The sequence below is a fragment of the Saccopteryx leptura genome, chromosome 2 (assembly GCF_036850995.1).
Source record: "Saccopteryx leptura isolate mSacLep1 chromosome 2, mSacLep1_pri_phased_curated, whole genome shotgun sequence".
Classification (NCBI taxonomy): domain Eukaryota; kingdom Metazoa; phylum Chordata; class Mammalia; order Chiroptera; family Emballonuridae; genus Saccopteryx; species Saccopteryx leptura.
Window position 1 is genome coordinate 39,045,967 of NC_089504.1, and position 15,660 is coordinate 39,061,626.

Below are 15,660 nucleotides of genomic sequence, written 5' to 3' on the forward strand. Positions count from 1 at the left end.
TCCTAGTATTCCACTACCATTTCTCCTTATGGGAAACTTTTTTTTCCATATGTGAGATCATATACCAAGACGGCCTCCAACTGCCCAAATCTGAGGGGAAGGAATACGAAGGGCCATCCCTGCCGCTTACCCTCGCAGCTCTCTTCTTCTCCTACACAGACCAGATTTAGCTTGGAGATGCAAGAACCCTAACATTCTACAGCTGCTCCTTCCTCCAAAACTACATTTCCCAGCAGGCCTGGAGAAGAGCCCCGCCTACAAGCGGGTAAGCAACGCCCCAGCAGGGGCAGGCCAGTAAGCAGGAGCGGAGCCAGGAGGCACCTGACTTGCGGCTGGCCTGAGATGCCCGGAGGTGGGCACAGGGCAGTAAAAAGAAGGTGGGAGCCAAGAGGCGGGGCCTCAAGTCCGCGTGACAATGTGGGAGAAGTGGGGCACCAGGGGCGGAGCTGGCCTCGGGGGCTCTGAGCGAGACCAAGAGACCTGGGCGTGGCCGGACAGCCAGAGGGCGGGTCTCAGCTGTCCCCAACTAGGCAGCGCTGTGCGCTGCGCTGTGGCAACTCCGCTCCCGCTAGCGTGAAGATCTGCAGGACCCTATTTTCACCCCCCACTTCTGGGTTCACTGCCGTGAGTAAGTCCAAGGGGAGGGCTTTGGAGAGTTTCTAAGGGAGCACACTTTCTTAACTTTCGCTCCTTCCTCTGAGTGGATGGGGAGAGCCTGGACACCTGAGTCGCTGTGGTTTCCAGTGGGAGACAGGCCCCTTGACCTCAGTCTGTCCCTTTGGGCTTTGCAGTTGTTGGGTGGGTCACTGGGGGTGGGTGCGGAGTATCCCAAGCAGTAGGCGCAGTCACTCGATTCCCCCGGATCCCGCCGCTGAGCAAGGAAATGGGCCGGATCGAATTGCCTTTGACATTTCTACACATTCCCCTGGGAACTGTGTTCGACAAACGACTCAGCTTGAAATGGCCTCCCCTCAATTGGGCCGGTCCGGGCCCTCCCCCTCATACCCGACTAGGGGCTGGCAGCCAAGATTGAGGTTGAGTGTCAAGTGGGGAGAGGTTTGGCTAGGGCCGACCCCACCTGCCAATATTAGCCTGTATGGTCTGATAGTGGAGGCAGATTACAAGAGTCTGTGGTGCCGCCACCATTAATACCAGAACCAATTTTCTTCCCCCACAGCCCTGGTACCAAATGCTATTAAAATTGCCCCCTTCCCACCTTCAAGAATCCTTCCTGGAGCAAGCAGCAGCGCCAGACTTTGGGAAAACAGGCCTCACCATGCCCACACCCACTTGATGGAAGCCTGTCCCAGACTCTTGACCACAAAGCTCCTTTCCTCTGCTGCATTCAGACAGCTTGTCAGACCATTATTTCCAGTCTCCTAAAACTTAGGCTGTGGAGAGTTAAGTGGCTTTTTGGATTCAGGCAACCTTGGTACTCCAAACAAGTTTCTTTTTCTATAGGGCCACTCTTTCCTCATCGTACAATGGGCACTATAGCTATGCCTCCTTTTCTGCATTATTGTTAGGGGGTGCTGTGGTGGGATTTGAGAGACCGGTACAGGGCCTGCACGGAGTGGGTACTTAGGCCTTGTGGGCTCCTGTCCTTCATCAAAGAAACTTGGAATCCTAGAAAGTTAAAATTCTCAGAAATTGTTACAAACATCTGAGGTAGGTCACCTTGATGGCCTCTCCATGCCTCCAGGGGTCATGTGATGGTCTGATTTAATATGAAAGTTTTGAGAATAAGGAGGTCTTATTCAGCTATGGACTTTCCCCCTTATTTCTTTAGTGCCTAGAATGGGGCCTTGGCAGAGGCAGATTTAATGGCAGGCACACCAGGCGCGCGCCCTGGGCCCCAACTTCTGAAGGGCCCTGCAAAACCCCAACTTTACACTTTTTTCTAATGACATCAAGTTTGGTTTCATATGTGCAATTTTAACATTAATAGTACATAATAATTTTTATTTATTTAAAAATATGGTTAACATGTATTTTTATTTTCCCTGTCTCTCTCTCTCTCTCTTTTTTAAGGGGCCCAATATTTTCTACTGCGCTGAGGGCCTCAACCAATTTTAATCTATCTCTGGGCCTTGGTTGTCTTGAATGAATGAATGAATATAAATGTATAACAACTCTGGCCTGGACCACCAAAGACCGCCTTTGGGTCCTGTTTAGCTTAAGGACATAAGCTAAAGGCTACTTCCTGCATCTCTCAGGAGAACTTTCTTTTTCTTTTTTTTTTTGTTTTTTTTGTTTTTTGTTTTTTTGTTTTTTTGGTTTTTTTGTATTTTTTCTGAAGCTGGAAACGGGGAGAGACAGTCAGACAGACTCCCGCATGCGCCCGACCAGGATCCACCCGGCACGCCCACCAGGGGGCGATGCTCTGCCCCTGGGGGGGGGGTCGCTCTGCCGAGACCAGAGCCACTCTAGCGCCTGGGGCAGAGGCCAAGGAGCCATCTCCAGCGCCTGGGCCATCTTTGCTCCAATGGAGCCTTGGCTGCGGGAGGGGAAGAGAGAGACAGAGAGGAAGGAGGGGGTGGGGGTGGAGAAGCAAATGGGCGCTTCTCCTGTGTGCCCTGGCCGGGAATCGAACCCGGGTCCCCCGCACGCCAGGCCGACGCTCTACCGCTGAGCCAACCGGCCAGGGCCTCAGGAGAACTTTCTAACCTATACCTGCAGGAAAGGGAGTCCATACTGGGCTGGGGAGTCTGAAAGCTAAGTTATGTGGGCTAAGAGGAAGGAAGGAAGAAGCTGTTCCAGACCAGCCAGAACTGAGCGGTTTAGATAATAGGTGGGCAGAAAGCACAAAGAAAGAGGAACTGAGATAGCACCTTGGGGAGGGGGTCAGTCAGTGTGAGGGATCTGGGATCAAAATTCTGGTCTCCACCTGGCATTCTTGATAGTCTCTTTATGGGAGAATTGGGGGAGATAAAGATCATGAACAGTTCTAGCATCTCCTGGGGAGATGTGGAGGACTCAGAAACAGACCCTGGCCTGACCTGCGGTGGCGCAGTGGGTAAAAGCGTCAACCTGGAACACTGAGGTCGCTGGTTCGAAATCCGGGCTTCACTGGTCAAGGCACATATGGGAGTTGATGCTTTCTGCTCCTCCCTCCCTTCTCTCGCTGTCTGTCTGTCTCTCTCTCTGTCTCCTCTCTAAAATGAATAAATAAAATCTTTAAAAAAAAAAAAAGAAACAGACCCTGGCATCTGGGAGGAGACTAATTACTGTTTGCCAGCCTCCCTCTCTCCTTCCCCCTAGCTGGCGCAGCTGGCTGGCTGGCAGTGTGTATATGTCTGTGTATGCACCTGGCTAGGGGTATTTCTTTGTTGGACTCTGCCCTGGGCTAAATCAGGAAGGGTCAGTGGCCTTGAGCAGCAGATTACAACACACACCTCCCCCTAGTCTATGCTTCGCTGAAGTTATATCTGGACGTTTGGCATACAGTGCGTATATGTATGTAGAATGGGGGGGGGGGTCTGATCCCTGAAGAACTGGTGGGTTGGAGAGAAACATTGGTCCAAGGTGGATGGGTGAAATCTCCTAAAGTGGGTAGCTTGAAGGATTTAGGTTGGGGAAGAAATTAGCTTGGTAGTCATAGGATAGGCCTGCCTAGAAAGGGAGATGAGGCTATGTCATGCCTTGTGCTTCAACTGCAGAGCTTATGTTTCTGAACTTTCATCATGGGGACCATGAGAAGCTCTCTAAACTAGGAAGAGATGTGGTCTGAAAAGTTCTTTAGAAGGATAACTATGGTTGCTATAAGCAGAGGCATTGGGGAAAAGAAGCTGGGGGCAGGGATGTCTATAGGGAAAGTGTTGCAGTTGTAGAGGGGAGAAAAGACAGTGTCCAAAACTAAGGCAAAGGCAGCAGGACAGTGGGTGAGTGGCAGAAACAAAGTCAGGTGGTAGCTGGCCCACAGATGCACTGCTGGGAGCAGAGGAAGGTGAGCAGGAAAATGGACTTAGTGAACAATGGCTGACAGCAGGGTGGAATTTGAGGACAAAGTGGGAAGATCTGAAAAGCCACCACAGCCTCCAAACCAGACACCTGACCCCAGCCCTAATATCTGAACCCAACCCTGCCTCCCTCCAAACCAAGCCCTAAGACTGATCTAATCTCCAGATTTAATCTGGCTTCTGATTAAATTCCATGCCTAAACTATTCCTCCTTCCTCTCTCTTCTCCCCTTCTGGGGACAAGAGAAGTCATCCTACTGCCCTATTAAGATCTCAAGGAGCTAAATGAATTATGCCCTCTCCCCCACCATGGCCATATCTCTGGGAAACCAGGTCCTCTCCAGATCCTTCCCCTTCTCTTCAGCTTGAACTGCTCCCATGTGTGATTCCAGGAGTTCTGACATTCTGTGATCTGGACAGCTCCCTGACCCTGTCTGGCTTTGTTTCTCCCCCACAGAAGCGGGATGCATGCTATCTGCCCCCTTCCATTCAGAGCCCTAATTTCAGCAAGCATTAGGGTCCTTAAGAAAGGGTGAATAAACGCCTGACCAGGCAGTGGCGCAATGGATAGAGCATCGGACTGGGATGTGGAGGACCCAGGTTCAAGACCCCGAGGTCACCAGCTTGAGCGCAGGCTCATCTGGTTTGAGCAAGGCTCACCAGCTTGAGCCCAAGGTCGCTGGCTCAAACAAGGGGTCACTCGGTCTGCTGTAGCCCCCTGGTCAAGGCACACATGAGAGATCAATCAATGAACAACTAAGGAACTGCAACAAAGAATTGATGTTTTTCGTCTCTCTCCGTTCCTGTCTGTCTGTCCCTCTCTCTGTCTCTCTCTGTCTCTGCCACACAAAAAAATAGGGGGGATGAATAAACACAACCAGATTGTCACCCTGGCCAGATAGCTCGGTTGGTTAGAGAACCATCCCAAAGACAGAAGTTGCTGGTTCCATCCCGAGTCAGAGCACATTCAGGAGCAGATGTTCCTGTCTCTCCTGCTTTCTCCCTCCCTCTCTCTAAAATCAATAAAATAAACATTAAAATAAAGGTGCACAGATTGTCCTGGTAAGTCTCACCTTTGCCATTTCTCAAACCCTTATGTCCCAGAATACACCTTCCCAAAGTATACAGTTCTTTTTTGCTGCAGCAAATGGAAATACTATGTAATGAGAAGGTCAGTTCCGCCTCTCTCTTCCCCTTCCAGACTCTGGCAGGCCAAGTTCAGATGGGCTTTATCAGGTGGCCCCAGTGCCCGCTCCTTCCTTAACTGAGGGCTGATGCCTTCAATTCCGGAGAAGAGCCAGGCCTACCCCCGCCGACGCCCTGGGCCTGACACAGGACGTCAGAGCCCCGAGGCTCTCTCAGCCACAGCCATGTACACCTTCCTGCCTGACAACTTCTCGCCTGTCAAACCTAAGCCATCAAAAGAACTGAAGCCCCTGCTTGGCTCCGTGGTGCTGGGGCTGCTGCTGGTGTTGGCCGCAGTGGTGGCTTGGTGCTACTACAGCGCCTCTCTACGCAAGGCAGAACGTCTGCGCGCGGAGCTGCTTGACCTCAACCTTGGCGGCTTCTCCATCCGCAACCAGAAGGGCGAGCAGGTCTTCCGTCTCGCCTTCCGCTCCGGAGCACTGGACCTCGACTCCTGCAGCCGCGATGGCGCCCTGCTGGGCTGCTCTCGCACAGCGGATGGACGCCCGCTACACTTCTTCATCCAGACTGTGCGACCCAAGGACACAGTCATGTGCTATCGCGTGCGCTGGGAGGAGGCGGCGCCGGGGCGTGCAGTGGAGCACGCCATGTTCCTGGGAGACGCAGCGGCACACTGGTATGGCGGCGCTGAGATGAGGACCCAGCATTGGCCTATCCGGCTGGAAGGCCAGCAGGAGCCGCAGCCTTTCGTCACTAGCGACGTCTACTCCTCCGACGCAGCATTTGGAGGCATCCTTGAACGTTACTGGCTGTCCTCACGCGCGGCTGCCATCAAGGTCAACGACTCAGTGCCCTTCCACCTGGGCTGGAACGCCACTGAGCGCTCACTGCGGCTGCAGGCACGCTACAACGACACTCCCTACAAGCCACCAGCGGGCCGCGCCGATGCTCCCGAGCTCAGCTACCGTGTGTGCGTTGGCTCAGATGTCACCTCTATCCACAAGTACATGGTAAGGCGCTATTTCAACAAGCCGTCGAGGGTGCCAGCACCGGAGACCTTCCGGGACCCTATCTGGTCCACGTGGGTGATGTATGGGCGCGCAGTGGACCAGGACAAGGTGCAGAGTTTTGCCCAGCAGATCCGCCAGCACCGCTTCAACAGCAGCCACCTGGAAATAGATGACATGTACACACCTGCTTATGGTGACTTCCACTTCGACGAGGTCAAGTTCCCCAACGCCAGTGACATGTTCCGCCGCCTGCGCGAAGCTGGATTTCAAGTTACGCTCTGGGTACACCCATTCGTCAACTACAATTCATCATCTTTTGGCGAGGGCGTGGAGCGAGAGCTGTTCGTTCGTGAACCCACAGGCCGGCTGCCAGCGCTAGTGCGCTGGTGGAATGGAATCGGCGCCGTGCTGGACTTCACGCATCCAGAGGCCCGTGACTGGTTCCAGGGTCACCTGCGGCGGCTGCGCTCACGCTATGAGGTGGCCTCCTTCAAGTTTGACGCGGGCGAGGTCAGCTATTTGCCGCGAGACTTTAGCACCTACAGGTCGCTGCCAGACCCCAGCATATGGAGTCGGCGTTACACCGAGATGGCGCTTCCCTTCTTCTCACTGGCTGAGGTCCGCGTGGGCTACCAGTCACAGAATATCTCATGCTTCTTTCGCCTGGTGGACCGTGACTCGGTGTGGGGCTACGACCTGGGGCTGCGCTCGCTCATCCCCGCCGTGCTCACCGTCAGCATGCTGGGATACCCATTCATCCTGCCAGATATGGTGGGTGGCAACGTGGTACCTGAGCGCACATCAGGCGGCGGCAACGTGCCTGAGCGCGAGCTCTATGTGCGGTGGCTGGAGGTGGCAGCTTTCATGCCCGCTATGCAGTTCTCAGTCCCACCCTGGCAATACGACGCTGAAGTGGTGGCCATCGCGCACAAGTTCGCAGCACTAAGGGCTTCACTCGTGGCACCGCTATTACTTGAGCTGGCCGGTGAAGTCACCGACACTGGCGACCCCATCGTGCGCCCCCTCTGGTGGATCGCACCGGGCGATGAGACAGCGCACCGCATTGACTCGCAGTTCCTCATAGGGGACACACTTCTAGTGGCACCAGTACTGGAGCCTGGCAAGCAGGAACGTGATGTCTACCTGCCCGCGGGCAAGTGGCGTAGTTATAAGGGTGAACTTTTTGATAAGACACCAGTGCTTCTCACCGACTATCCTGTCGACCTGGACGAGGTAGCCTACTTCATCTGGGCATCCTGACCCAGCCCAAGACCGGGGAACCCCACAGCTCTAATCGCAGTCTTTATGCAGGCCTTTTATCCTCCATCTCAACCACACTGTGTATCCGCCAAGAAGTCCCCACCTCTGTATCACTAAGAAGTGGGTGCTGAGATGAAAATGCTGTGCCCAGCTCCTGTAGCACCAGAGGAGGAGGCACTGAAGCAATCTTCCACTGGTATGCAAAATCCTAAGAATCCCCTTTTCTCCACACTCACTCCAGTCTGTAGAAACCTTTTCCCTGGGGTGGAGGTGAGTGAGCTCAGAGGGAAAAGGTCAGTTTTTGTTATACATGATTGGGTTTTTAAAGCACAAAAAGAAACCTCACCCTACATTCTGGCCTGAGTGACCATCTTGTCCTTCTGAAGTGGGGACTTGGTCCTCTTTAAGGTCCCAAAATAGCCCCCTGCTACACTTAGATAAGTACATTCTTGGAGATGGAAGCCAGGCCCTGAGTTCCCAGCACCGGTCTGAACTGTGGCTGACCTGGTCCCACCCCAGCTGGTGAGAAGGATTGGGGTACTTGGCCAACTGACAAGGAGGCAGGAGGTCCCCTCCCAGAAGACAAGAGGACTTGATTCAGCACGAGGCCATCATCATTGTCTCTCATTTGTAAAGAAACTCCTAACACTGCACTAACCCATCTTTGTACACATGTGCTTAGCCCTGGGCCAGGGCACGGCCTAATGGACAAAGACTTGCAAGACCATGCAGGCTAGACTTGGTGTCTTAACCCAAGAACCTGTGTGTGTGTTTGTGAGAGATAGAGAGAGAGAGAGAGAGAGGCAGCATGTGTCCTTGGAACTACAAAATGAACACCCTTGAGAATATATAAGCCGGGGGGGGGGGGGGGGGGAGCAGGGTGCAAATTTAAGGCTTTTGTTGTTGAATTGGCCTCCTCCCAGGTGATATGCCTGGGACTCTGATAGGAAATAAACAGCCCCTTCAAGATTCCTCAACTGCATCACTCTCTGCACACGTGGAAGGGGTATGGCCTAAAAGTGAACAGTATTTTTATTCTGGTGGTGGTGTGCTTCAGCACATGAGCTACACATGAAGACCTCTGTCTGCAGATACACAGGGTGAGCTATTCCATTTCAGCCATTTTCCCTTTTAAAGAAGGACAATCTCAGCAAGAGCAAGTTTTTCTGACTTTGCAGTTGAGTCTGGAGAAGAAGTGCCTTGCCGGAGTGGGGAGGTGGGAAACAGAGAAGGGCTCAGCCTCCTTCCACGCTTGGACAGCGGAACCAGTCCCTCAGCCCTGAGAGAATGCATCCCACCTTTTTACCTCCTCTACTTTCTCAGTCTGAAGAATACCTAATGAAATTTTAAGGGCACTCACAGATGCCCATCTCCAGTGCTGATTCTGCCCACTCATCAACAAGCTGTGTAATCTTGAGTGAGCTGCTTAACTTCCTTGAGTCTCATTTTCCTCATATGTTAAAATGGTGATAATAATGCCTACCTCTCAGGTTATTGTGGGAAATATAAGCACAGTTGTATGTAAAGTGCCTGGCACAAGTAGGTGCTCAATAAAAAGTAGCTGTTATAATACTATTTCTTGTTTTCTTGCTTAAAAACCACAAGGATTTTCCCAGGCCCCAGCTCCCAGTTCAACTGGCTTCCTCTGGGCCTGCATGTGACATCCTCTTCCCAAACCTCACATAGCACCCATTGAGGTCTGAGTTTGTAATCCAAAAAACACTGTGGTCCAGGAAAAAGGCATGAGAAGAGCTATTTGAAGGTTGGAAGACAGGATTCCAGTGTCTCCAGGAGATGGAAAGTAAGTGGAATTAGCTTCCCTCTCCTTTTGGGGGGGGGGGGGGAGCGGGACAGACAGGGAGGGAGAAAGAAGGATGAGAAGCATCAACTTGTTGTAGCACTTTAGTTATTCATTGATTGCTTTCTCATATGTGCCTTGACCGGGGGAGGGGAGGCTTCAGCTTAGCTAGTGACCCCTTGCTCAAGCCAGCAACCTTGGACTTCAAGCCAGTGAGCTTGAGCTACAAGCCAGTGACCTTTGGGCTCAAGCCAGTGACTGTGGGGTCATGAATATGATCCCACGCTCAAGCCAGTAACCTCAGGGTTTTGAACCTGGGTCTTCAGCATCCCAGGTTAATGCTCTACCCACTGCACCATCACCTGGTCAGGCTCCCTCTCCTTTCTGTCAAGAACATACATCAGTCAGTACTCAGTGATGAGCCTCCCAGGGCCCTTGTGCTATGGAGTAATTATAGACTCAGGCTGGGTTCTAGAAGGTTCCCTAAATGGCTGGAGAGCCTGACTATGGCTTGAATGGCCTTCCAGGTTTCTATGCAACTGAGCCCAGTATACCCAACTTCTCAAGCCTTGGTTTCTCCATCTTAAAAAGGGAATTTCTAGGATTCATTGAGATGTGTCTGTAAAGCACTTATATAAAAATTGTCCTACCAATTCATAAAAAAAGGATCAAAGAAAAGTGCTGCCTAGAACCCATGCTGTCCAATGTGGTAGCCACTAGCCACATGCAATTTCTTAAATTTAATCTTAAAATTAAGCAAAATTTAAAAATTTATTTGGGCATACTAGCCACATGTCAAGTGTTCAAAAGCCATGTGTGACTAGTGGCTAACATATTGGGCAGAGCAGATTATAGAACAGTTCCATAGTTGCAGAAAGTGCTATGAGAGTCCAGGACCAAGCTGTGTGCTGTCTGAGATGGAATAGGGAAGGATAAAGTAATCTGCAGGCCTAAGTAATCTGGCAGGGAGAAGGAAGAGTACCCTTCAACAGGGCACTGAAGGCAGGCAGCAGTATTTTACAGCCTAGGTGGCGAGGAGCCCACCATGCCCACTGAGTGCTCACTGCATGTGGGGGCAGAGCCAAAGGGAATAGTGTTCTTTTCGGAACAAATTCTAGCAAACTGGCCTTTGGCTCATGATCTGGTTTCTAGTCTGGCCTCTGCATTGGCCTGGTTATTCACAAAAGCACAGATGAACAAACGGAAGCACTAAGAGAGGAGGGCATTGGCCTGAAGTCACCCAGGAGATTAGTAACCAACATTGAATGGAACCTGGTGTTCTGCATCCAGATGCCTAGGACCTCCCACTCAGCATTCACCCACCTGCCAACAGCATGGCCCAGCCCTGACTAGTATTACCTTCAAGAATGGGGAGCCAGCTAAAATGTGTGTCTTTAAAGTTGCCACCCAGTTGGCCTGATTCTAGGCCAAGAAGTGTTTCCCCTTTCCTCACTGACACCAGAGAGAGAGAGAGAGATTCAAGAAGTTAGAGTGGGGGTGGGAGCTAGAATGTCAAAACTGTGGGAAAGAGCTGAGTGTTGGAGACTGGAGGAAGGGAGGGAACAAGGCTGGCTGGAAGCTACCTCTACCCCTATTTCCCATAATGCCAGGAACTCTGACCCCTTACAGCCCCTTCCAACCACCCAATCCCTGCCAACACCTCTTGTGCATTTAAATTTTATCTCTCTCGGCCCTGGCCGGTGGCTCAGTGGTAGAGCGTCAGCCTGGCGTGCGGGAGTCCCGGGTTCAATTCCTGGCCAGGACACACAGAAGTGCCCATCTGCTTCTCCACCCCTCCCCCTCTCTTTCCTCTGTCTCTCTCTTCCCCTCCTGCAGCCAAGGTTCCATTGGAGCAGCGTTTGCCCGGGCGCTGAGGATGGCTCTGTGGCCTCTGCCTCAGGCGCTAGAATGGCTCTGATTGCTGCAGAGCACGCCCCAAGATGGGCAGAGCATCGCCCCCTGGTGGGCGTGCCGGGTGGATCCCGGTCAGGCGCATGAGGGAGTCTGTCTGACTGCCTCCCGTTTCCAAATTCAGAGAAATACAAAAAAGAAAAAATAAAATAAATAAAATTTATCTCTCTCTTTCTGCACATTTGGATTGAGGTGGAGGCTGCCCCTCCTCCATGAAGATTTCAGCAGCCTTGTAATGGCCAGAATTTCACATTAGTCTCCCTTTTACCCCTGGCTGTGGGGGGTTGGGGCGCTGGGCTGATACGAAGAAATGGGAACTCCCTTCTCCAGAGGTAATGGGGAGGGACTGAGTGGCCACTGCAGGAAAGCTAGGACTGGAGCCTAATATCATCATTCGGTGCACCGTGTGCACCCTGACAGTCTACCTCAATTTTCCTTCCAATACCATACGAATCAGCTGAACCCTGGCCAAGCCCTTTCTCTAAGACTGAGATGTAGATTTTCTGGAAAGATCTTTGCCCTTGTTCTCCCAGATTTGGGTAAAGTGTCTCACCCTGACTGGCTCTAGAGCAAGCCTTCTGCTGATTCCTCCCACTGAGCTTTCTGGTCCCTTCTCTCTTCCTCAAGCCCAAGGCCAATGTTGACCTCTCCACCCCCCTGGTCACTATGCCACGTCAAACTTCATCAGTTCCAGCCTGGATCACGGCAGTGGCCTCCTCTTTCTGCTCTCTGACCTTTCAATCCAATCCACATAGCATCCAAGGAAATCTTTTTGAAATTATGTTGCTTAGGCAAAAAATCAAGCTCTGATGTTCAACATTTTTAAGATCTGAATCTTTCTCACACCTGTTTCTGTTTGTTTATTTATATATTTATTGACTTATTTTAAGATTTTATTTATTCATTTTAGAGAGGGGAGAGAGAGAAGGGGGGGAGCAGGAAACATCAACTCCCACATGTGCCTTGGCCAGGAAAGCCCAGGGTTTTGAACCAGTGACCTCAGTGTTCCAGATCAGCGCTTTATCCACTGCACCACCACAGGTCATGCACTGTTTCTGTTTTGCTCACACACACACATACATAAGAACATATTTTGAAAAGCATCTGAAGAAATACTACCTTCTGTTCTGGGAATAGCTAGCTGCACAGCCCATCCCGGCAAGGGAGCGGACTGCCTAGACATAGCTTTGAAGAAAACTGCAGTGGTGACTGGATTTCCTTTTTTTTTTTTTTTTAATTTCCTTTCCTGACATTGTCCGACTCAGTGGGACTTCTTCTGACACCCTCTCCTCTCTAGCACACCCTAGCTCACAAGGAACAACCTGCTTTTTATCTCAAGGCTAGTAGTCATTTACTGTATTATGCCCAAGAACCTTTTTTTTAAATGTATTTTACCATTTTAATAGAATATAGGAGAAAACAGATGCTGACTTCCACTTTTTAAAAAAATATTGAGCTATAATTGACACAATATTATATTAGCTGTAGGTATATAATTCAATGAGTCAATTTTTGTGTATATTACATTACTACATGAGTTCAATTAACATTTATCACCATACATAGTTACAAAAAACTTTTTTCTTGTAATGAGGACATTAAAGATTCAATCTCGCCTGACCAGGTGGTGGTGCAGTGGATAGAGCGTCAGACTGGGATGCGGAAGGACCCAGGTTCGGGACCCCCAAGGTCACCAACTTGAGCGTGGGCTCATCTGGTTTGAGCAAAAGCTCACCAGCTTGGACCCAAGGTCGCTGGCTCAAGCAAGGGGTCACTCGGTCTGCTGAAGGCCCACAGTCAGGGCACGTGAGAGAGCAATCAATGAACAACTAAGGTGTCGCAGCGAAAAACTGATGATTGATGCTTCTCATCTCTCTCCGTTCCTGTCTGTCTCTATCTGTCCCTCTCTCTGACTCTCTCTCTCTGTTCCTGTAAAAAAAAAAAACAAAAAAAAAGATCCAATCTCCTAGCTACTTTCAAATATGCAATAGAGTATTATTATTATTATTATTATTATTATTATTTTTCAGAGAGAGAGGAAGGGAGAGAGTGAGAGAGATCGATTGATTTGTTGTCCCATTCATTATGCATTCATTGATTGATTCTTGTATATGCCCTGACTGGGGGTTGAATTCATAATGTTGGCCTAGTGCAATACATTTTTTAATAAAATATGTATTTCCGATGGCTTTAGGCAACCCCTGTGTTTTGGTCGTTTGACCCCCGCCAGGGTAGCGACCCACAGGTTGAGAACCGCTGGCCTAGTGAGATGAAGCTGTAACCAATGAGCTACTGGGCCAGGGCTACAAGACAGTATTATTAATTATAGTCACCACGCTGTATATTACATCCCCATGTCTTTTTTTTTTATTTTTTTATTTATTTATTTATTTAGCATGCATGTGAAAGACACAGAGACAGACCGGAAGGGAGAACAATGAGAAGCATCATCTCATAGTTGTAATACTTTAGTTGTTTGTTGATTGCTTCTCTTATGTGCCTTGGAGGGGGGGCCCCAACTGAGCCTGTGACCCCTTGTTCAAGCCAGTGACCTTTGGGCTCAAGCTAGCAACCATGGGATCATGTCTATGATCCCACGCTCAAGCTGGTGAGCCCACATTCAAGCTGGATAAGCCTGCGGTCAAGGAGCAACCTCAGGGTTTCAAATCTGGGCCCTCAGTGTCCCAGGTGATGCTCTCTATCCACTGTGCCACCACCTGCTCAGGCAATCTTATTCATTTTATAACCGGAAGTTTGTACCTTTGACCTATTAAGGGAGGGGAAAATTCTTGGCTTTATGTGGCAAGCCCTGAGTTTGACTAGGGGTGAGGTTTAGGGGGGATGGGAAGGAAGAAGGGGAGGCCCTGTCCCTGGGAGCTCCCAGTCTGAAGAACTGGAAGAGGTTGTGTCTCTATTTTGTATCGTTGTGCTGTTTCTTTCCCTCCCTAGCCCTTTCCCCTCCTCAAAGAGCCCAGTTGGGAATTCCTATTACACAGTCTAGCACAGGAAGTGGAGTGGGAGGGGAAGGAAGCAAATGGGGGCAGGTTGGGAGGAAGGGAGAGAGCAGGTGTCTCTGGACACCTATCGCACAGCATCAAGGCGGCAGCAGCCCAGCTGGTGTGGCCCTCCTCTACAAAAGAAGACAGGTTGGGCCACAGGCTGGACCCATGGAGACGTCAGCCTCTGCTTCCCAAATGTGGGGGACCTAGCTGGGGTCCCATATCCATACAAATGTTTCAATTAAAATTCTGCCATTATAACTTCATTCTTTTGTGTCTTCGATTCAGCAAACAAGTGCCTACTGTGGGAGTGTAAGGTGTTGCTTTTGGAGGTCAAGGGGACATTTGATTTTCCAGAGCCTCTGTTAAATTCCTCTAAGAGGGGGCAACTTAAGACCACCCTGGTGGGGATAAGTTCATTAGATGCTTCTTCACCCTGGGGTGGTAGAGATGGCAGTGGGAAGAACAGGTGGAGTCCCAAGAGGAGCCTCTTCAAGTGCAGGTGTGGAAACAGGATGGCATTTCATAGGATGGGAGGTTATTAGAAAAAGCTTCCAGAGGAGGTGCTCTGGAGCTTGGAGGGCCTCAGGTTGAAGGGGAAATTGTGGCCTCAGCCCCACAGCTCTTAAACAAGCCCAGCCAACCAGAAGCAAAGTGGTGAAGACAACAAAGCCTACTCCCCTGCCATATCCCAGTCTTGGTCCCACTCTCTCCTTTATCCACCTCCCATAACATGCCCTAGTCCCACCCTGCTGTCAATTCTTCCCGTAAAGCAAGCAACTGAATACAATTTACGGTCTCCTCCTTCTCCAAAGCACCTATGTATTAATGGAACACTCTTATGAGGCCCAGAGGAATGACGCCAAAACTATACAAGATATTCCAAAGCAAGAGTTTTTCCTCTGGCAGCCCATCCTCAGAGCATCCCACATAGAGGTAACTGCCAGGGCCATCTACCTTCTTTAGCCTGTTTTCCCAACTATAAAAGCAAGCAGTAAAATCAGGTCATTTTTCAGGTCCCTTCCAACTCTGACATATGAAGCCTTAGCATCTTGAGATTCCACAACCTCCTATGCTGAGAGTACAGGGCCGGCCAGCCCTTGTTAGGAGGCAGCTAGTCTGTGGTTTGGCATCGCTGCCCAGCAGGCATTTATTAAATCAATGGGATGTGGTCCCTGCTGGCCAAGAAAGAGAACATTAAGCTCCAAAAACTTCCTGCAGCAAGCCTCCTTCAGAGTGCTGCTCAGAGGGGTGAGGAGCAAAACCATTCAGGTCCTTGGCAGCCCTCCAAGATCCTGTTCGCTAGTACTTTTGCCCTGTCTGCACGAACCAGTGACTGAAAGCATCTGGAAGCCTGCTTAAGACCTGGGCGACTTCTCTCTCCTTCCTCTAGGGTGGCAGTTCTTGACCCTGGTAATCCAGGTTGACCTCTGCCAATGACCCTTCCCATCCAATCTTTTGCACTTCATTGGGCAACAACCCTCTAATAAAATCCACATGAATCCAGCTGCTAACAGCTCCTGGAAGGGCTATAGTTTCTAACACCTGCCCTGCATTCCTTGAGCCCTAGTAGCAAGG

The 15,660-nt window shown here is 50.5% G+C and overlaps 1 protein-coding gene across 3 annotated transcripts; it reads left to right on the forward strand.

Annotated features, from left to right (window-relative positions):
• Window positions 1-304: 304 nt before the first annotated feature.
• Window positions 305-8,949, forward strand: MYORG (myogenesis regulating glycosidase (putative)). 3 transcript variants are annotated; one of them, XM_066367780.1, is made up of 2 exons: window positions 305-377; window positions 5,160-8,949. In XM_066367780.1, exon 2 carries the CDS (start codon window positions 5,233-5,235, stop codon window positions 7,372-7,374), a length of 2,142 nt encoding a protein of 713 aa, XP_066223877.1. In that variant the 5' UTR covers window positions 305-377; window positions 5,160-5,232; the 3' UTR covers window positions 7,375-8,949. The 3 variants fall into 3 exon arrangements, with proteins under 3 accessions (XP_066223877.1, XP_066223876.1, XP_066223875.1); XM_066367779.1 differs by lacking the exon at window positions 305-377 and adding an exon at window positions 459-628; XM_066367778.1 differs by lacking the exon at window positions 305-377 and adding an exon at window positions 459-624.
• Window positions 8,950-15,660: the final 6,711 nt, after the last annotated feature.